The sequence below is a fragment of the Takifugu rubripes genome, chromosome 16 (assembly GCF_901000725.2).
Source record: "Takifugu rubripes chromosome 16, fTakRub1.2, whole genome shotgun sequence".
NCBI lineage: Eukaryota > Metazoa > Chordata > Actinopteri > Tetraodontiformes > Tetraodontidae > Takifugu > Takifugu rubripes.
The window spans coordinates 6,876,134-6,898,213 of record NC_042300.1 but is presented as its reverse complement, the minus strand read 5'-3'; the positions used below and the strand labels follow the sequence as shown (position 1 = coordinate 6,898,213).

The window sequence follows — 22,080 nt, the reverse complement described above, 5'->3', positions numbered from 1 at the left end:
CTGCCTGAAACATGAGTAGCAGCTCTGAAGGACAGACTGGGCTCATTCACACGGTCACTGCCAAATAAACCCTCCAAAATGAAATATTTGTCATGAAAATGGGTTTAATCAAGCTTAAACTATCATTTGTTATGAGGATATGTGATATCCCAGCACATTCATCCTTGGCTGGGATTTTAAGTGTATAGTGGACCATGAGGCTGTAGTACAGGATGTCCTTAAATAATTGGTGCTTATGGTCTTCGGTGAAATACTGCCCCCTGTTGACAGCAGTGCTTTCTTCAATGTGGTACGTTAACATCCATCTCATTATTGATAACTGATACGATGGAATCTATCTTTTATGGACTTTAAGCTAAAAGAAATGAAAATATCTGCATTTCTTCACATTGTATGGTTAGATTTCGCTAAACTGCGGCTGCTTGTCTGACTGCAGGCCTACAAATACACACAAAGGAAATTTTGGCCAAAACAAGACTCAACTGTTGCATAACCATTTTCCCTAAAGACCCTTTGTAATTACATATTTACAAGAGCTAATTTACCAAATGGAAAGAACAGCTCATAAACCTTTTCCTAATGGCGCATTTAAAATGATGTCATGCGGCGAGTTGAGTGTCCACATTTGTGACACAACCATTTTATGCTCTTTTAATGACACACATCAAATGATTGGATAACTGTAAGCTGTGGAATCTTGGCAAGACCTTGCCACCGCCCCCCCCCCCCCCCCCCCCCCCAACACACACACACACACACACACACACACACACACACACACACACTTAATTGAGGCAGTAAACAGACATTAAGGAAAATGACAACCTCATGTCAAACTCTCCCCGTCCTCATCCCAGTCTGTCTCTGGGGAAAAGTGCAGCTCAGCTCTTTGCATCTACCTACAAGTTCCCGTGTGTGCAGTCAGCTCCAAATACTCCCTGTCCTACTGACGCCCAGTTCAACCTGTTCTCTGCACAACTGCCTGTTTACACTGTGTCCAAACCCTCCTCATCTCACGCTCCGCGGAGAGAACTCTGCGTCATGGCGGGCCATTGCTTCCACATCCCAGTCCAACACCAACACCGTCTGGTCTGACACACATCAGCTAAAACTCAGCTGCCAGATGTGTTTTCCACCCTTGTCAGAGGTGTGCCACGGGGAACAGCCTTCGTCTACTGAATTTTTTTTTTCCCCCATCTACATCACAGGTTCATTAATAGAACTTGTATCTTTTTCATATACTGCTCTTTATTTCATTCGATTGTAAAACACGACTGATTTTAACTCCCCAGATCTCCAGTTGAAGTGACTCAAAATTATATTTTAATTAAGAAGTGCATCTTTATTTAAGACCATGTATCTCGTTCATTGGGCACAAACAGGCAGCCATGTCTCAGTTTTAAACATTTGATCATCAAATTAGAACAGTTAAAGCAGATAAGAACTATTAGTAATATCATGTGTTAGTAATGCGTATACTAATTCGGGCAGTGTCTACTGCCTTTTTCTCATAACTATTTATTTATTGATACAGTTTCAGTGCTGCTGCAGTGTTGGAAAGAATCTCTGTGGCTTTTCTACTCCACACTTACAGCAGAAAAAAATATTTCATCTTGATAACAATGGAGTGTATAACGCAATATCAACTCACAACAGCATGAATTGTGACGAAGATTAAATAGCACTTAAAACAAATAAGACAACAGGAAGTCTCATAACTACATCATTAATCAGAATATTTGTCCCAAATCAACAGTCTTCATTGTTTTATTAAATTACAAGAAATTCTGGGGGTGGGGAGCTGCAGAGAATCCAGAGCAGATAATAATCACACCTCTGAGCCTCGGACACCAAACTGCAGCTTTAACATGCAGAAGCCTCCTCAGGTAACAGGTGGGGCTGCAGCGACGCTCCACCTGAGCTCACCTGAGCGGCGTACAATGAATTCAGAAGACCTAAGATGACGTCATTCTCTCTGAAACGGTTTCAGGAAAATGGACCAGCGTGTAAAAGCCACCTACAGGGGGAGCTGCAACAGCGCAAATAATGAGAGGAATCTCTCCTCCAGGCGATGTTTGATCTCTTTTTGCACTAAAGAAAAGCCTGAGACAGAGGTAGCTTCGACAAATGTTTGTTGCTATCTGATTGTTGAACCATAGTTCATAATAGTAATAGTTCCAATAGTTCCAATAGTTCCTCGGTGATGAACCCATAAAATAGTTTTAGTGTGGTCATAAATGCCGTTATCACGGGACGGGGTGAGCGTGGAGTTAGTGACGGAGACGTGACACAAGCTTACAATCGATAGCCGTTTCAGAGTTGGACATTTCATAGCACGGCCCTCAGGTGAGCACCAAAAAATACCCCTCCAAGATCTGGAAGACCCTTAAAGCTAAGGACAGCTGAGCGGGTGAGAGTTAGGCGGAGAAATGAGGGGAGAAAAGACAGCGTAGAGGCCGAGGAGGGTGGGTGGAGGAGGGGCGGAGGGAGGAATGGCCTTCACGATTTGACTGAACCCCAGATGATGAGCCCGACAACAACCGCAGCTATAGCCAGCACGATCATCAGGATGCAGATCTTCTTCCTGGAACTCCGCTGTGAGTGAGAGGGGTGACACAAAAAGTAAGATCATGAAAGGGATTTAGTGGTGAAGTGACTCACAGCTACCACATGAATCATACAGTTTAGCCGTGTGATTTACTGAACGGAGACACAATGGGTGCCTTGTTGGGGAGTACCACCAGAGGGGAGGAGGAAACTGTCCTCAAACTGTCTCTCCCTCTGACAACACTTACAGTTTAGTCCAATTACAGCCATTTTAGGCAGAGGAAAACCATTTATTCCTGTTAACGGGGTCATCGGAGTCTATCCCAGCAGTCACTGGGTCAGAGGCAGGACTACGCCCCTGCACAGGTCGCCAGTGAATCACAGGACACGCATACACTAACCCTCTTTTCCTCCAATACTTCCAGGAACTTTTATTACCAGGAATTTATTTAGCTGGATGAGAATATCCATCCTGGTAATGTGTCGGGGCTGATTTTGTAGGGGGACACTCGCCAACCCCTCCAGAGTTGTTCTGTTTTACCGATCATGTGACTGACTTGGCCCTTGAATAACATTCTTTTACCTCCAAAAGCTCATGAATTTTTCTGCTTCTGCAAATCATTTTTAAGACCTAAAAATGTGTCCATAACCTCGTACACGAAGTGGCTGCAATCCCCAGAAATGGAACCTCCTTAATCAAATTGTTTTTTATCATTAATTGCATTTTTAATCACATTATTCCAGGATAAAGGACATTTTTCTCCATTTTCTGGTTTACCTGGTAGTCTGCTGCACGTGACAGCTGCTGCGTGCCGCTGTGCACATGTGTCTCTGCACTCTCCACGTTGGCCTCTATGCTGTCTGCAGCACACACAGGAAAGACTCATTATATTTACAAGTGAAGCACCTGTGCACTAACCTACACAGACGTTTGTAACTCAAACAAGATCCCTGTTTTAACTTATCCATGCTTGCTTACATCATTGGTGAACTATTCCAGGAAAAGAGTTCACCGACCTCTGAGCTGAACCACGAACTTTGTGCAAACTAATCCTGAAATGATCTGTTCACTGTGTTGAAATGTTCAAATGTGTTGTGTCTTGTGAGCAACTGCTTTAAAGATTTAAAAAAAAACAAAGCACTGAGACTCATAACAGGCTAAGATCACCACAAATCAGTGCGCTGAGAATCAGATGTGATGATACTGTCCACAGATATGGTTGGCATTCGATTAAATAGGTTAGCTTAGCCTAGCATACAGACCATGGAAAACCACAAGCCTGGCCTTGGCCAAAGGTTGATGAGCTGATTAACATCAGGGTGGATGACAATGTTTCAGTTTTGTGGCTGGCGGAGAGACGGACATTCTCACCAATCATGTCTCCCTGCTCGTGGACCATCATCCCCAGGTCTTTGAAGATGTCGTTAATATCCGTGATGTCAGACTAAAGGGACAGACAGGCAGTTTTGTGTGAGAGATCGTGGCCTCTCCGAACTCTGCGTGTCACTTGACTTTCATCTGCACCTCTAACTGCCTGATGGATAACTCCCGCTCCTGGATCAGCCTCAGGTCTTCTTCAGTGATGGCCTCTGTCTGAGCCTGCATCTGGGAATCACTGCAGGAGCAAAATCAGGTGACACAACATGATACCGATGCTAGCATAAATAATATTAAAAATAAACAGTGGAGCTACCTAATAAACTGAGGAACATCTCCAAAGCTGTCTTCTGGTTGTCCTCCCTGTTAAGATAAGGTGATTACATTTGAGTGGACTGTGTGTGTGTGTGTGTGTGTGTGTGTGTGTGTGTGTGTGTGTGTGTGTGTGTGTGTGTGTGTTCAGCAGAGCTGGTCCCTCACCGACACCCTGGAGCTGGCTCTGACTCTGGCCACGAACTCTCTCTCTCTGTTGGCCGCCTCTCGCTGGATCTTTTGGAAACTGTTCAGAGCAGCGGAGAAGTCGTTCAACAGGCGCTCTTTCTGTATCTTTCTTTGCCTCTGAAGCCAAAAACAGAGCACAAACTTTAACAGAGACAAAAGTAAAGTTTCCCACCTGTCAAATTCAGGAATGCATGAATATACAGAGATGTTTTTAATTAGAGGTGAAGCAGCACCTGATCAGGGCCGACAGGGAGAGAACTGTACGCCTTCATCAGCCTGTCAGTCTCCTTCGCTAGCTGGTTGCCCTGCTGCTGTTTCTGTTGCCTGGTAACCAGAGACAAAACTGTTACCGAATATAATCGTTTTGCATTTGGAGGAAAACCACCCCGACGATGAGCTCACAGCATCTGTCTGAGCTGGCTGGTGTCCTGCTCTGTTCCCAGCAGAGAAACAGCCCTCTGAAGCTCAGAGGCTGGTGATGAGGAAAGACAACAGTGTGAAGGAAGTCAAACATTATTCACAAACATATCCACATCCTGCTGCTGGGTGTCGTGATGCAGCTTATTTTAAAGGCTCCACGTATGTATGTGTGGGAGAGAGTGTGTATTACTCAGCAGCGTCAGCTTCTGGATGCTGGAGCTGATGTTGTGAGCCAAGGCATTGGGCTCCTCTTGAATCCCAGCATGGTAGGACATGATGGAGGTCTGCAAGGAGAAGAAAAATGTAAACACTCGTATACACTCGTATGTGTGCTGCTATCGGCATTTCCTAACAGACATCTTAATCCAATTATTAAACATTTTCAGATCTAAAACAATCAGAATAATGCAAAACCAAAATGTACACTAGAATCATATGCAAGATTTACTATAGCAAAATTATGAATATGATACATTTAGGCAGAACTGGTTCATATGAGGCCGTTTGGAGTGTATTTTGAAGCCCACACTTAAAAACAACTTTTATACTACTTTGCTACTTTAACCTACATAGATTCCGACAGGGCCCGGGTCAGGACTTGTAACCCAGTGAAGTGGACTTCCTGTATCGGGGACCAATGCAAATAGATGCAAAATAAGATACAACTCGAATTCTCGACATTCTGTGGCCTGTAAAGTTGAAACGAATCTTTGGGCGTGTTTTTAATGAATCCCGTAAAGTCCCTCCAGCCTGTCAGATCTTCTCCCAGCGACCAAAAAGCGGAAATAAGACAACATCTACAATGACAGGAACACGCCACGGCGCGATCATCTGCTACTTTCTCCCAGACTACATTACTGTTGCAACGTCGTCATAGCGCCTCTAAAAGTCTGTCATTTGCCTTCAAAATCGCACAATCTCTGATCCCCACTGACGCGCTGTCCGTTCTGACCGGTCGCGGAGAATTTAACGCAACTTCAAGACGACGTTTATCGGTCCCGTCTGTCGGTTCCGTCACTCTTTCGTAAAGGTTCTGATGAGTTCTGGAAGAATTTGTGTTTTACCTTTCTGGCGTCTCGCTCAGCTGCGGAGTTACTTCCTGGTTGTGTGACCCGCCTCGGTCACATGACAGCTGCAGCCGCGAGGCCTGATCACGAGAGGGAACAGATGATGGTGGTGGATGTTCCTGCCCCGATGGATCAATAAGGGCTCTGTTTTTACACGACACTACCCGAAATCACACTTTAAGAGTAAAGAGATTACAGAAAGTTGAGTCCCCCGATCGAAAATCCACGAGTGGGAGAGGAAAAACCGCGACGTTTGATTTCTGAAGAAAAATCCCGAAATAAAAAGTGATGCGGAGAAAACTCTTCACAGTGTACCGCTTGAGCGCTTTTAAACCTCTCAATCTGTATGACTTTTTTTTTTTTAAATGTAAAGCAACCTTTGCTTTACAAACATCAATGCGGGTCCCCCTCCGTTAGCTTAAATGTTCAACTATCGCGTTTCTACGGTAGCCTAGAGTTGACAAATACATTTGAAGATTAAACCTGTTACTGTTACATGTCAGTTAGAATCTGGCACAAATTTGAGCTTGTGGTGCAATAATATCCTTTTTTGTATATAAAAAAATAGAGATAGTTGTATTGTAGACGACTTCTGTCGTGTTCCCGGGGTTACTTACATACGTAAGTGCCTCAGTAAAGGGAGCACAGGTCAATTTTTTGTTCATATTTTGTTTTGGGTCTCTTTATTATTTATTTTTGTTTTTTTTTAAGTTGAACATCTGCTGTGTGGTATCTGCTGTCAAGGTTCAGGTGTTTTAGCCACAAAGCACACCATCTGTACTTCCTTACCTATACTGAGAACTACTGTCACAACATTAAGATATTATTTTATGCGCTTATTTTCTTTTAAGAGTTTAAAATGACATTTTGTGTGTTTTATCATTATAAATCACACAGGGCTCTGTAACTGGAAAAGATTTAAAAAATCCTTTTTTTTAATATTTAGATAAATCTGCTTCTGCACCCAGGAAGGTCTCATCTTTCCCCCTTTATGAACAGCCCTGTCGATAGAATCATAAAACCTCTGGTTATAATTTCTTACATTACATATTTCCTGGCTTCAGGGTTTAATGGGACCTGCCGGTTATTAAACCATTTGTTTTGTTTGGACAATATTGGGCTCCATGTGCACACGTTATCTTATCTCCTCAAGGGTCCACTGACCCATTGTCAGATACAGAGTATTTAAGCCCTGTGTCAACATTTGGAGCCTCAGTCTAGAGTCGCTCCTCTAGGCTCCATCTCTGTCTGCAGTCCCAGCTCTGCAGCCATGCTGCGTTCCGTGCTCCTCAGCCTTCTACTGTCCTGCTCAGTGTCTCTGGGCAGTTCAGCTGTCATTCTTGACAACGGTGCGCCCATCCTGTGGGCACAAACGTTCAGCCAGTTGTCTGAGTTACCGATGCTGAATGGCACCGTGACTCCCAACCCCTGGAACTACCTCCATCGCATGAGTCTTATCCGACTCACGATAGCGGCCACAGACACTAACATGGGCTTTATTGGGAGCAGCGGCACTGCGAGTCCTCTCTGGGGACTGCCGCTGCAGCTTGCATGGATGCTAACGTCAGGTACACTGATGCAAAACATCTGATTCACTAGAGGGGTTTCCAAACGTAGCATTGGACACATGCACTATAGATGCAACCTGATTATCTGTTGATCCCACAGGCCGTCTCGCTGACCCAACCGGAGCCTCAACATGTGGCGTCCAAACGGGAGATCCCATGTGTATTTCCACTCAGAGCTGGTGGGGCTGTAAGCGTGACACAAAAACAGCGCTAAAAATAAAAAAAGAGAAAGAAAATAGAGCACCAGATGTGTTTTGGTTTTTTTAAACACTTGTTTCCCTCTTTAGGTGTGAATTACTTCAGTTCTGTGCTGCCCTTCCTGTCTGCTGTGCAGCAAGGCTTCATGGGAGCAGAAGTTCAGGTACTTTCCCGTCAAACCGCAGTATAGATTTGAGCTCATATTCTCTAGCAGGTCACCTTTTGAAAGCTTGCGTAACAAATACAGCCCATACCTTGTTTGCTTTGGCAATACTGTTCAAAACAAAAGTCCTGAAGTTAGCATGCAGCTCCTGCTTTTGATAAACCTATCAAATTCCTATTTTTGTTAGGAAATATAGCACTTCGCTCATCTCTTTTTGTCCCGATGTCATAGTCTGGAGATTTAAAATTGAATAAATAACTGTTTAGGTCCAGCTGCTGTTGCCTGAAGGCGAGGACTTTTGCGCCACATATGCCGATTGTGCCGCACGCTTCCCTGACGCCATGTCCAAGTGGGATGCCTTTTACCAGGTATACCAGCACTGCACCTTCCAACCATCTGCCGTTAGGATGGCACCCAGCCGTCCGACCCCCTGCCTTCACTTAAAACTACAATCATATGTTCAGTCTCTGTTTGTCTGTCTGTGTGTTTGAAGGGTCTGAAAGCTTTAGTTGACTCTCCTCTTCCTGAAGGCGTAAAGAAAGACACGCTCCTCGGCCTCTACTGGGCAGCACAAATGGCTACATCGGCTGGCTCGTCGGCCTGCAGCACCAGGTCGCCTGTCTGTCTGCTGTAACAGAAACTGTGAATTATAGGTTTAACTCTTCTCCTGGCTATCTCAGGCAGAGACATTACTCCTCCGCAGAAACATCTTTTGCAAACAGCTGGGTGAGCACAGCCGAGTATGTCGCCGCAGCACATTTCCAGTCCAGTCTGGAAAATTCCGCCATGTTCATCAAAAACCTGCCAGGTCGTGTGCTGAAGGCAAGTACTCCCAGCTCCACCTGTGAGTGCATTACTTTATTTAGACCAAATCTTCTCATCTTTTCGTTTTGTCTGTCACGTCGTAGTCGGATGATCGAGCTCCAAACATCGCTGACTTGAGTCAGGAGGAGAACCACACTCTGAGTATCTTCTCCTGGATGTCAACTATCAACAACATCCTGGGTGATACAGCCGTCCGCACCATTGTCGTCTTGTTTTAGGATTAAATCAGCGGGCTTTGCAGGGTAACAGCGATCGTGTCCACAGGTGGATCTCTGGTGCGGATGTGGAAGAGTGCCATGTGTTCGGTGACCACCAGGGAGAAAGGCAGAGAGATGCTGGGCCAGCTGCTGTTGAACCCCAGCTTCGCCACCAGCAGTTTGCTGACCATCATCACTGAAACGTCTCGAAGCTGCTGAGGAAGCCAGAGTTTTCGACTGACATCGTGGCCCTCCACAGAAATCAAACTGTGATTACATTGTTTAACGTATCACGTAGAACAGAACCCCAAGCTTTACCACCACTCTTATTACAAATACCAACAAAAAATTAAATTGTTTATTAATTCAATGCATTGCTTTTGTAAATCACTTGAAATAAATCTAGTTATGATTCATGTCCTTAGTCTTAAATACCAATACTTTGAGTCATTATCTCTAGAAATATGTTATGTCCAGCATATTTACTGAAAGCTAAGCTAAACACTGTCCTCTAGTGGTCACATGAGGAAGTAATAACCTAGTTGAGAAGCATGATAATCATATACAGTCTGTAGAGTTGTGTCTTGATGCACTGGGCCCTCTGGGAGGAACACAACGCATTTTTACAAGACAAAACACAGCAACATGTACTTTCCACCATTCTGGAATTTTATTACGCTGTAAACATATTTGCAAGCGTCTTTGAAGTGCTAAGTGTCGATCTCTGTTCATCTGCACGGCTCAGGCAGCAGTTAAGAGTTTCTGGTCCTTCCTTCGCAGTTTGTGCCCAGAATCAGCTGCACTGTTTGGCTCATGAGGAGCGTTTTCTCTGTCCTGGGAAGATTGTTGGTGGACACTGGGGAAGCATAGCCTGATCTTCCTGATCCACTTGGTAATGCGACTGGAAAAGCGGATATGTCTGTTCTTCTTCCCGGTTTGGTGGCTGTTCCTGAGTGCCTCTGCGTTCACAGCTCCCGTGATGCCAGTTTGTTTGGGAACCTGACAGAAGCTGTTGGTAAGAAAAGGATGTGCAGAACCTCCAGTGGCGTGATCCGCTTGTCTGCATCCAGCTGCATCATCTTCTTTAAAAAGGTCCACGAATGTCTTCTTTTCACTTGTGTCTCCATAATTCATCAACTCTGGGATCCCATCAAGGCTGATACTCTGTGTGGTTCTTGTTTCAGGCCCTGCGTCTTCCTCAAACCCCAGATATGACCTAAATCTCCAGCGCGGCTGTTTGTTGTTTTGTTTATGAAAATATAGAATAGTCCAGCACGTCAACTGATGATTGGCCAATGCAGGTGATGATTTCACTGAGCTCAGCATCATCACCTTTAGCTCTAAAGAGACCGTCTGAGATGGCTAGGTAAACCGCTGAGGCTCCAAGAGCCCACACATCTATGGCCCCACTCAGAGCCATACCCAGTCTAATCTCTGGCACCAATCTTCTGTAACAACCTCAGTTGGCCTTGCTGCTTTGTTTTTTATGATTACCCGTCATTAACAATATACATATTTTATCCATATGATGATGTAACAGTCGCTGAACAGGCACATTTCTAAACCCATCCCTGCCGGGCCGTCAGCACCGTCCTCAGCTGCCCATCAACTCATGCACAGCTAGGAAATGTGACCAGCCGTAACGTGACTTGGTCATAATCAGTGGTAGAACTGTCTGTTTATTCAGGGTGATGCAGCTTCCCTACTCTGCACAGCCCACAAACCTCCAACAGGGAAAGAAAGAGTGTGTCTTATGTCTCACCCATGCACCGTCTACCTCCGAACATCCCAGTGAAACTGCAGCTTCTGGTGTCACCAGTTTAATTTAGCCAAAGCATATTGGATTCCCTTTCAATACAAGATCTGTTGTTTCTTTTTATCTGTTGTGGTTTTGTTAGTATTTAAAATAAAGAAAAGCATAGACATAATGCAGTTTCAGGGTATAAATGTGGACTGGAGAAATCGGCAGCAATGCAAAGTGCACTAAAGTGGCGGTGGCGTGCTCTGTGTAGACATGGAATATTAAAATAAAGTCTTGTCTAACATTTGACTAAAACATGTTTGTATGATAGAACCATCCTCTACAGTGATGTCATCAGGAAGGTCGTAAATTCAGATGGATTACAAATGTGGCAGAAAGGAAGGTTTAATGGAAAAGTCTTTATTTCCAAACAAAACATATACATATAAAACACATTACACATTTCAGACCCATTTTGGATCATTTCATTAAACACATCAAGATGTTTGGAAAAGGAAGACGCTGGGGGTGAATCCATTACTTACGCAAAGCACAACAAAACCTTTTTTGCATGGTTTTCTACTCTAACACATGATTGTCTGATGAAAAACAACATATGGACAATGAAAATACACACAATGGAAGACGTGATAACCTGTGTTGATGCTTACACCCATTAAAATGTATTTTATTAATGTTATTACTGAACTTGTTTGTAGTCTGCTGCAGACAAAAACTACTTTAGCCACAAATCAGAATGGGAGAGAAAATAGACATGAGTCAGGCAAACTAGAGGAAGTACTCCAGCATTTAAAATAAAAAAACACAGGTGTAACAGTTCAATAAAACAAGAATAAAGGAGGGAAATGATGATATTTGCATCCACAATATTCTTTATAGAGTTTGGCTAAAACTAAGAAAAGCATGACTAAAGGTCCTGTTTGTGAGATTTGGCAGCATCTAGTGGTAAGAATACAGATTACATCAGACCTAGAAAATTAGTTAAAATGTTTTAGTTAATGAATCTGGAATTAGAATTAGCAAATTTGATCTTTGATCCACCTTAATGGTTTTATACATTAACATGCTGCTACAAAAGCACGTCTCTATATATTTAAATCCTTATAAAGATGATCAAAGATCTTACACACCGGACCATTTAGAATTTTACATCTAATCAAAACATAATCAGCAAGATCAAAATAATTGTGACAATAAAGGTTTTTCAATCGATATCAGCTAATAAAAGTGCAACATATTTGCATGTTTCTGCCCTTTGTCTCCCAAATCTACTGTCTTTAGGCGTTTACAAAATGCTTTCCGGTTGTTTTTGCAGTGTCTAATTGAGGTGCACAGCATCCCTCCAAGGGAACAAAAACCAGACAGCAATAAAAAAAAAATGTCACCGTGCTCTGAGGCACGATGCCCGCGGCTGTTTTATCACCACGTTTCCCAGTAGTGCGAACAATAAATCTGCACAGGGCTTGACAAAAGCCTGCGTTACCAAAGCTGAGCCTGTCCAGATATTAAATAATGTCACCGTCAAGTCTAAACACGGGAGAAGAGTAAAGCTGGGAGGGAGAACTTAAACAGACATAACTCAGGATCCCCCCTGCTGTAGATCCTGAACAGCAGACACTTCAACATAAACACACTCCAGTACAAACAGATTCAAATTTTATTTTATTTTTTTCCCAGATGTTTGGCTTCCGCCCAGAAATGCTGCACAGCGTGGGCCATTTTCTGGCTTTGGCAGCAGGCGAGGTAGAAAAACCACTTTATCTTGGCATCGTCTTCACCTGTAGGGTCGCTCGGCTGTAGCTGAGGGTGTCTGTGCCCCACGGAGAAAATTACCCTGATAATTAGCCTGCTAATACACCGTGTGTGTGAGTGTGTGTGAGGAAAGTGTGGGGTGAAAACCTCTGCTGAGGGCATCACGCTTCTCCATAAGCGGAGGCTTTGTCTTTTAGCAGGTCCAGACACAAGTGACAGCTCCAGCTCCCTAGAGAGAGAGACAGAGACACAGAGAGAGAGAGAGAGAGAGACAGAGACACATAGAGAGAGACAGAGACACACAGAGAGAGAGAGGGGTGTTAGTTTTCATTCCAGACGCCAGTAAAGCATCAGGCGTGTGGCTGTTGTACCCTCAGGAGGCTGGGTCATCGGAGGCTTCAGGCAGTACATGTGGTATCCTCGGTCACAGTCGTCACAGAACAGCAGCTGATCCTAAAAGGACAAGCAGAATTCTCCGTGTTAGCTAAACATTTGAAAGATGATCGATGCAGTCTGGACCAGGTGTATCAGGGTGGAGGGTCCGTCTTACATCGTTCTCTGAGGTGCCGCATATGCTGCACGACTTGCACTCTATGCACTGCCACTGGTACGTCCTCACCGCCTGCATCATGTTGTCGGTGAACTGCAGACACGTGGGGTGGCCTGTGGAGGGAGGACGGGGACACTGGAGTGAGTGTGGGGCCGGACGGAGAGTGTGAACGTTTTAGATCCCCGAGGAAATAGCTCGGACGCAGAGCCGATGGGGACAAAATGTGACACTTTTAGTCTTTTTGGTTGTCTTGGCATCAGAAAGAAGCAATCAAAAGATTTTGGTTCTCACCAGAGCGTCCACAGTCGGAGCAGGACACCAGCTCCTCAGCCTGGCCCGTCTTCCTGTTGGAGTCCTGGTCGCCCAGGCAGAAGTCACAGTAGTCGTTGGGGATGATGGTGCCGTCAGGACCCTTCTGAGCTGCAGACAACAAGAGATCCATGTCAAGAAAAGGGGCCTTTTCTCCCCTCTTTCTAATGTGTGATTATCAGGGTCTCACGTTTGTGGTTGTCTGAGGGCCGCGGGGGGGACGGGGCCGCCTCCGGTTCCTTTTCCTCCTCGCCCTCCTCCTCCGCCAGGTGAGTGTGGGTGTAGTGGTAGCTCAGGCCGGGCCGGTTTTTGTAGCGTTTTCCACAAACTGCAAGAAAAACACGAGCGCTCGATCAGAAAAACAACATCCAACGGAGCCCCGCCGTGAATTTTTCAGGTTTTTAACTGTTTACGCAAACAAAACCTCATAAATGTCTCACAACCAACTGCCGTGATTACAACTCTGAGGTCGCTTAATCTAAGAGGACATTAAAGGGAGAATTTACTACTGCTGATGCTGCAGTGGAGCTAAGGGAGTCAGATTATGCAAAAATATTGTGGATCTACAGCAGAAAGGATTGAGGAGCACGCAGACCTGTAGCCATCATAGAAGTATGAAGTGACGGCGCCGGATGTCACTGATTTCTACAAGTTCTCATATATGAGGGATCCAAATGAAACTCCTTTTCACTCCCACTTCTGCAACGGCTACAAAATGGAGGTCACGCCAGCGCCCGTGAGGGTGTTACAAACATGCATCCGTCAGCGCTGGCTGCTGCTGAAGCATCGTTTGTTTGCATGCCGCGAAGAAAGCGAGCGAGCTTTAGGGCACAGCGTAGCGCTAATGTCATGCAAAGCTACAGCCTTGACTTGAGGAGCCCCTGATGCAGCGTTTGAAGCATGAGATCTCTGAAAGGGATTAGCATTCAGGCAGCCATTCTCAAGACTGGATGCCCGGAGACACGGAGCATCTAAGAGGACAAGATGGCGACAGGTCCAGATACCTTCTTCAGCCTTTTTTGAGTTATGCTTTTGTTTGTATCTATCTGGAACAGAAAAGACACAAAGGCAACAAAATAATAAAGGAAAGACAGAACAAGACACAAAATGAGGAACGTGATTCATTTGTCGGGCTTTGTCAGCCCGTCTCTCGGCATCCCCGCGGCTTTCCTCTCCAGAGGGATTCTGCCCGAGTACGTAAATGGCATGCTAGTCTGGATTAACGGAAAACCCCTTTGTCATGCTGCAGCGGACTGCTTTTAGGACATAAAGAGAGCGGAAAATGAAAGACAAAGGTCTATAATTCATCTCTGATGTCTACAAATACAAAGAATTTGGAAGATGCATGTACAGAGAGGGAGCCAGCCCCCACCAGGCCCATGTGTTCTCTTCTCTTACTATCACAGACGTAGGGTTTGTCCTGGTCTTCAATGCTGACAGCTTCTGCTCTTCTGCGACTGGATCCTCTGTTCTGAAAGACAACACGGGCACACAAGCGTTGTGAGATTTCTGATTTAATTTAATGTTAAAAGGAGATAATAAATTAACAGTACTGAATTAAAAAATATTCTTGAATAAAATGGACATTTTTTGATTAATTTATAGTATCCTTAGCCCATTATAGTGTTTTTGATCATTTAGAAGGATATTTAAATAGATACTTAAGCGGCTTCCCCTCCATAGGTGCTAGCGTGCTGCTCTGTAGTGTCTTTTTTTTTTTTTACCAATAAAAAGGCACTAAAAGTGGGATTAGGTTTTCTGCTGATTCCTTGGTTATTTGACAATAATCCCGTCCTGCTAATACCTCTGCTGCTGCTGAAACTCCTTTGACTGTGCTCTCCACACTCACTTTGTTTCTGTTTCTGTTCTTTCGTTTCGGAGTGTCCAGCTCAAACTCTTCGTCGTCGTGGAAACCGTCCCCGTTTTCCTCTGCCTCCAGAACTCTCTACAGCGACACGCGTGCAAACACAGTCATCGAGAAACGGTTGAAGGATCCCGTCTGTCCCGATGAAACTACCTGTATTTCCAGCAAAGTCTCCTCCTCCTTACAGAGGTTGTTTTTTTTCTCCAGCACGCCATCGCCCCTGAGGAGGGCCTCCAAGGCCGTGGAATCCCCTGGAGGGACCTCGCGTTTCGGAGCCAGCTCGGCTTCTAAACGGGGGGCAGAAATTAAAATCTGTCGTTACTGTGGTTTTAAAAAAAAACGCCACTGCCACTCGTATAGAGGAAGGCCGTTGCAACCATTTCACCATATCTGGGCGCTGCTCGGCCCATGAGAGCAGCTTGAAACCATAACCCCGGCGATGTCATTCTCATGTCACGTGGATCTGGGATCGAAGATCGGAAAGAGCATTTGGGAAGCAGAGGTCAGATGAAATATGCTGCTGAATCATATTATGGAAAATGTAGGATCTGGGAGATCAGGGAGATTATGGGGAGGGAAGGGAAGCGGCTGCTGAGGCAGGGAGAAGATAAACTAGGAAAATCCAGCCGATCTTCAAGGATTTTCAATTCCATTCCTAAGTGACAGTGTGACAGAGCGTCTGTGCAGCGTCACCCGAAGACAAAAATGTCCCCGGTCCGGAAGCGTTAAATAAACATCAGACGTACCGGAGCGCCGCAGCAGAGCAGCATCGACTTTCCAGGATCTCTAAACAAAACAGCCTCTGTTAAAAACAGAGCTTGTCTATTTCTGCGTGTGACCGCTTTTCTGTCTCCCTGGAGTTTGTTTTTAACATTTGGGCTCTTCCAAAGATGAACTGCATCTGCGGGAAGCTCGGGAATATTATATTACGGCTGGAAGATGGCGAGGAGGAAACAAAAGTGAGGCGAATGCAAAACAAGGATGGGCCTTTATTTCTTCACTTATCAGGCTGCTGTGGCATTCCTTTGTTAACCCCCCCCCACCCCCATGATGAGGGCGCGCATACAAGCGCACGCGCGCACACACACACACACACACACACACACACACACACGAAAAGGCCAGACTTCCATCTCATAAGATTCATTACATTCTATTGCCTCATGGACAAATGATTAGAGAGGCCCGGTTTAGGGTGCTTCTGTGCCGCTGTGAGGGGGGGTGGGAGTCGTGTGGGGGGGTGTTTGAGCACAGTGCATGTGTGTGTTTGTGAACATAAAGAGGAGGCATTGATTCAGGGGGAAGAATGAACCTGGAGACCTGGGGGGAGAGAGAGAGGGAGCGAGAGAGGCTAACCAGAGCCAGATGGCCAGGTAGCGAACGCTAACGCCACCGAGCTCGCCTGACACTTTGAACACAAACACAACATGTACAGCAACGTGCACTCGCACAAAGGTGGCGGATGTGCCGTGAGCTCTGACAGTTTTTTCCTTTTTACCTAGGCGAAGTTCACACAGGCGGAGCTGGGGGTCGAGGGGCGCGAGGAGTCGTCTCTTCTTTCTCCAACAGCGGGCGGGGTAGGTATACATCTGTCCTGCTGCCTGGCCTACACACACCCACCCACACACACACACACATGCATAAATAACACATATGCAACACATAAAAAAGAAAAATCCTGCATTTATGGCCAAATTTTACAAACTAAAGACCCAGTGTTCAAGATTTAGTGCTCTTCCTGACTGGTCAGGTGGTTACAGGGTCATGGGTCCTTTTCTAAATCCGTTCTGCTAATAATTAAGGCCTACAGGAGGAGTGAGTGCCTGATTTTCAGCAGAAATGGAGAGGAAAAAACAGGATAACAACGGGGGAGGGACCGACCTAGAATAAATTCAAATATTGTCTGTTACTGTAGGTCTGCCACAAAGTATAGGGTGTGGCCTGGAGGGCTTTGCATACAAGATGGAGAGCGGGCTATTTGCGTCCGTCCCTCAGTAAAGAACAGATTGTTCCCTTTGGCTGAAGTGGGGACCCAGATGTGCATAAAGCATTCTTGTCATCGAGTGGTACCTCATATAATATAGAGGAGGGGGCTGTTTTATTAAAGAGCTGGTGTATAAATCCATCCTGCCCCCACAGAGTGTTTTCACTTTGATGAGGTCTTGGGTTACACTAGTGCCGTTGCTCGCCCTCTGCCCCGGTCACCTGGCTGCCGCTGGCATTTTTCCATCCAGATGTAGCAGTTGTTCTGGGCTACGCCGGTTTGAGAGTCCAGAAAGGGCATGCGCACGCTGCGCTCGGCACAGAGGCGAGCGTTGTAGCTGCGGCAGTGCTCGATGGCCTCCTGGTAGAACTGGTCACCGAGCCTGATGGCAGACAAACAGAGACAGACACTCGTCAGCCATTTTTGATTAAACTCAGGGTTCACTCCTGTTGAATTGCTTCCGTTCGGCTTTTTCATTTCCATGAAGCAATCCCGTTATTTAGCGTCTAACAGCTTTTTGGATGGTTTGCAGCACTAACATGCCCCGAGCAGCTAATAATTTACATCACCTGTGAGCAGACCCGGTCCATTAGTCAGATTTAACTGTGCTGGCGCCCAGAATGATGCATAGATCCAGGTCTGTGCGATCAAAGCTCACAGGATACATATGGATGTGCTCAGATATTGACCCAGCGAGAGTGCATGCATTATAGAGTGAGCCATCAATATTATTTTCTATAGCCTCTAACAGATCCACTGTTTTACACTCTCAGTGGGTTTCAGCCTTCATTTAATAGCTGAAATCAATGGGAAAATATGGGAATTATAATGGGTCAGAGCAAAACGAACACTGTCTGCCTGATCATTATTGGCTGCTCTATGTGAACACGTGAAGAATGTTAAAGAGTAGCACCGGTTGTATCCATTCCCACAAAGATGTGCAGTGTCTTGACGAAGAGGATGGGGGAGGAAAAGCTGTAACAGAGGCTATGAATAAAGCAGGCATGTATAGATAGAATGTTTAAATTGGGGCTTTGTTGATTTGAGCGCGCTCTTCACCCACGGCCTGTTTACGTTACCAGACATTTATTCACAGCAGAAGGCCGAAATTAAAGATTGTGTCTTAAATATCACCGAGGGCTTTGGGGGCATTTGCAGCAAAGGCACGATCACCAAGTTGTTTGTGATCTCAGTTAAGGTGAAAGAAAGAGGCCAGATGAACGCAGAGCTGTGGAATGTTGACAGACAGGGTGGGAGAGGCCATATAGAGCAATAAATGAAGATTCTTGCAACAGGTAACATAAAAAGCATTCCAGTAATCAAGGCGACAGCTTATAAAAGCATGAATTAGCATTTATATGCTATCTGACTGCAGCGGGTGATAGCAGCCTCAGTCATAAATAACTTAGGATGGGATCAAGAAGGAGAAGACATTACAGCTAATATCACTGTTCACATCTGTCTCTCATAACGTCTGGTGAGGAGGATGCATTCCAAACAGCAGCACCACAACCATGCAATCAGTGAGACCTCTATGGTGGCCTTTGTTTACACGTTTAGCGCCACAGCGTGCGCTCAGTGCGACATCTGCACTGGAACATGTGGTGTTTTGCTAGCTGAGGGGTTTTTTTTTATTCGGGAGACCTACGGAGATGAGGAATGCAGCTGGTGGGTTTTTACAGTACGGCCGAGCAGCGGTCGTTGTGATCCAGACAAATCCGGGAGACTTCCTGTCACATACCTCACATTCCCTGAAGTGAAGCTGCGCCTCATTCATCATTTGCTGCATCCCTGCTCATCTGTCTTCGTCCTGTGCTTTTGTGCTCTACTTTTAACTGCCATTGTCCCCAGGCAGCTTCGTAAACTCTTACGTAACCAATTGTAAGTGCTGCGTTCATGTGCGTGCACATGGATCGGTTTAAATGGGTTGTGTGTCCTCAGACATCCTCCCCCAACCCACTGAAAATGATCCCATCAGATTGGTCTTATATAATTCCAGGTTTGCATGTTGGACAACACGTTCTCCTTGGTCACCAGCTTCCTGGACACTGAGGGCTTGTGTCCTCATGATTGTCTCCCATTAACAGAGGAACTTTGTGTGCTCCTCAGTAAAAGCTTCCTCGAGATTGAGCTTATCCGCTTGAATCCAAAGAGTCTTCCGGCTGCCATTCCCATCAGACTCATCACCCGGGTCTGTTTTATTTTCTCTGATAGTTGCGACTAACAGCACACAGAGCTTAAAGAGCAAAAAGCAACCAACCATATGACGATGGAGATGCGAGGACATTCAGACGTTTCTCAACAAGATTTTAGTTATTTTATATACAATTTAAATCACCCAAGTTACTTGTTGTCTCAAACATGTGGGTCATTGCTAATGAATATGGTGAAAAAAATACTCTTTAAACATGAAACTGTTGAAAAGGGTCCTTGGCAGCAGTGGGGTGAGGAGGGCGTGAGTTATCTGCATCTGTGTCAGGAACCACAGGAAGAATGGGAGGAGGGGGAGGAGCCAAGAATGGGATGGAAAGAGGGGGTCTCTACATGTCCCGAGGCACACGTGCTCCCTTTCAGACCCTGTCACACTAATTTCCCCCCAACACGGGGATGTGTGTACGCACAAGCACGCGTATTTGTCTGTCCACAAAGGGAATAACGGGGAAGTGGTGCCAGAGTTCCAGGCCTGGAAGAGGCACAGAAGCTGGAGCCCTGAGCTAAAGATGTCAACATTTAAATATTTTATACCTAAAAAACAGTGTGCTTCGTTTCACCGCTTTCTGGGACACGAGAAGTAAAAGGTTTCCATTTTTAAAAAAAATCTGGAATATTTAATCACCTTTGCCTGGAAACCATTCCTGGATATTCTCAATCCCCCAGCTGGGAAAGACAAAGGCCAGAGTTCACCTCTGTGCTGTGGGTGTAGCACAAATGCACTCAGTGAGTGCAGCGAGACAGACCCCCCACCCCCCCCGAAAACCACCAACGCTCCCCTCTCACGCATATTGGGGGAAGGGTGGGTCTCTACGAAACCATCGCCTACACGCGCAGTAAACACTCACAATAAAAACGCACACATGTTGACCCCCTTCATACGCACATAATCACGCATCTACTTGGCCCACAATCCTCACGCAAACAGGGGCACGACAAATCCAGATCCTGGTAAATATGCAGGGGGGGCTGAATTAAACACCAGCTTTTATGGAACCATCTCTGCACGTGAAGCGTGTCCCTCATTTGAATACTTATCATGTCAGCTCTGAATTAATGCCCACTGTGCAAACACATACACACACACACACACACACACACACACACACACATGCTCATGGCGGGCCAGGATTAATCACAAGAAAAGATGCAAAGTGTGAATGATTGCCGACTGATGATGGTACGAACTCATCTTGGGTGCATATGAGACTGTGATCCATACGGATGACAGCCACGTTCTGTCAAGCCTGTCAAATTAGTCAGTTACACTGATACAGTTTGGGCCAATTTGACAGTGTTCTGATGCTGTTTGGTTCGGAGGGTTGGGATCAAGCTGCTGCTTTCAGCCTACGCGAGCACTGTTTTCCATTTCGTTGCAGATATGGCAGGTCAGGGGGTGGGGGTCTGTCTGAGAATTTCAAAATATAAACGGCAGATGGGGATTCCCTCCTTCCATTCTCTCTCTCTCTCTCTCTGTCCCAGCCCCAGCCTCTTTACATGCGTCTCAGCAGATGGACCCAGGAGACCTCTGGGACGCTGCTAATCTGCTGTTCAGCATGACTGCAAAGATATAAGCGACACAACATAAATATCCATATACACCTAATCTGTTTAGAATACACCAGATTACAGGTTTTTCCAGCCAGTGTGCTTCTCTTAGGATATTTCAGGTTGTCAGTGGGTTTAGACAACTATAAAATTCAGTGTTTCAACACCAAAGTGGATTCTCATCTGTATGTTTTACGCAACACATTCCACGTGAGCAATCAGATTTAAATGAGTTTATTCACTGCCAAGCCCTGGTGGCGGCTCTCTTCTCTTTATGCATATTATATATAAACTCTATTTTGGTGGCGCGTGCTGCGGAGCTGCAAAGATCATCAAGAAATCAGTTTCTGCATCTCCAACTTCAGGGGGAAAAACACGCCCCCCAATTATGTTATAGATTACGGGTTTCCGCTGCAGACATGAAAGGAAGTTAATTTCTGTTATTGGCTGCTATTTAATAACCGGTTATTCAGGTGGCGCAACAAAAAAGCCGCTCTGTGGCAATAAACGCGTGAAATCGATGCAGGTTTGCTCCTGCAAAGGTGACACAGTGTGTCAGTCGCTGTTATTACCGAGGAATACAGTCAAAGACAACTTTGTGACCAAGTGGAACCAAGTGCACGAGTGGAGATTTGCGCGCTCGTTAGAGATGCGAGCACTGATCCACGCTTCTAGACCATCATCTTTACTATTATTGCACAACATCACAACAACTGAACGGCGCGCGCGCACGGAGAATGCCCTCAAATGTCCTAGAAATACATTTAGAATGAAAGCACCTTTCGTTCTCATCAAATAAACTGAGAGCAAAGAGTTGTTAGTTTGTAGGGGGGGAAAAGTACTCACGATTTCAGAGGATTATGAATGACAGTCGCCATTTTCCTCCTGGACTGTAACGTAATATTCCAAATCTCGGTTTACTTTGGGACCCTTATGGAGAAAAAATACATACATACACAACAGCCAATGCGGTCCTGGGCACTGTGCGCCCTACCAATACAACCACGGCATGCACGTAGAGGGCGTGGCTTAAAAAGAGTATTAAAACCAATGGTCAGGGAAGACGTGATCGTTTCATGAAATATAATTAACTTTGCTTAAAGTGCTACCAGTTGGAAATGAAAATAACCAACATCCTGAGCTCTGTCTAGCTGAATTATGTATCTTTCATTAGCTGAAGGTGTCTTAGATAAGACAGCAACACGTAAACAATAATGCATCTTGAAATTGTCATTA

General features: G+C 45.4%; 3 protein-coding genes and 1 long non-coding RNA gene across 6 annotated transcripts; 2 read left to right on the top strand and 2 right to left on the bottom strand.

Annotated features, from left to right (window-relative positions):
- Positions 1 to 1,300: 1,300 nt before the first annotated feature.
- Positions 1,301 to 6,340, bottom strand: stx7l (syntaxin 7-like). 2 transcript variants are annotated; one of them, XM_003971611.3, is made up of 10 exons: positions 5,911 to 6,340; positions 5,037 to 5,130; positions 4,829 to 4,898; positions 4,660 to 4,750; positions 4,406 to 4,543; positions 4,242 to 4,288; positions 4,073 to 4,163; positions 3,920 to 3,992; positions 3,326 to 3,408; positions 1,301 to 2,595 (listed from the first exon to the last, which is right to left on the bottom strand). In XM_003971611.3, the coding sequence occupies exons 2-10, from the start codon at positions 5,119 to 5,121 to the stop codon at positions 2,500 to 2,502; spliced, it is 774 nt and encodes a 257-aa protein (XP_003971660.1). In that variant the 5' UTR covers positions 5,122 to 5,130; positions 5,911 to 6,340; the 3' UTR covers positions 1,301 to 2,499. The 2 variants fall into 2 exon arrangements, with proteins under 2 accessions (XP_003971660.1, XP_029705687.1); XM_029849827.1 differs by lacking the exon at positions 5,911 to 6,340 and adding an exon at positions 5,416 to 5,876.
- A 774-nt stretch (positions 6,341 to 7,114) lies between these two features.
- Positions 7,115 to 9,282, top strand: LOC101065087 (protein LEG1 homolog). Its single transcript, XM_003971610.3, has 8 exons — positions 7,115 to 7,481; positions 7,582 to 7,668; positions 7,769 to 7,842; positions 8,109 to 8,210; positions 8,336 to 8,454; positions 8,523 to 8,664; positions 8,751 to 8,847; positions 8,932 to 9,282. Exons 1-8 carry the CDS (start codon positions 7,184 to 7,186, stop codon positions 9,081 to 9,083), a joined length of 1,071 nt encoding a protein of 356 aa, XP_003971659.2. The 5' UTR covers positions 7,115 to 7,183; the 3' UTR covers positions 9,084 to 9,282.
- Positions 9,283 to 9,644: 362 nt separating this feature from the next.
- On the top strand, positions 9,645 to 10,368 carry LOC115253035 (uncharacterized). Its single transcript, XR_003891352.1, has 3 exons — positions 9,645 to 9,756; positions 9,836 to 9,956; positions 10,049 to 10,368. It is a non-coding gene; the product is annotated as an uncharacterized lncRNA (long non-coding RNA).
- A 631-nt stretch (positions 10,369 to 10,999) lies between these two features.
- dpf3 (double PHD fingers 3) lies at positions 11,000 to 21,823 on the bottom strand. Of its 2 annotated transcripts, XM_003971609.3 has the most exons (12): positions 21,691 to 21,823; positions 17,307 to 17,467; positions 16,600 to 16,707; positions 15,255 to 15,388; positions 15,087 to 15,182; positions 14,636 to 14,708; positions 14,242 to 14,283; positions 13,428 to 13,565; positions 13,220 to 13,348; positions 12,929 to 13,041; positions 12,750 to 12,831; positions 11,000 to 12,607 (listed from the first exon to the last, which is right to left on the bottom strand). In XM_003971609.3, exons 1-12 carry the CDS (start codon positions 21,720 to 21,722, stop codon positions 12,540 to 12,542), a joined length of 1,176 nt encoding a protein of 391 aa, XP_003971658.1. In that variant the 5' UTR covers positions 21,723 to 21,823; the 3' UTR covers positions 11,000 to 12,539. The 2 variants fall into 2 exon arrangements, with proteins under 2 accessions (XP_003971658.1, XP_011610257.1); XM_011611955.2 differs by lacking the exon at positions 14,242 to 14,283.
- Between the last annotated feature and the right edge of the window lie 257 nt (positions 21,824 to 22,080).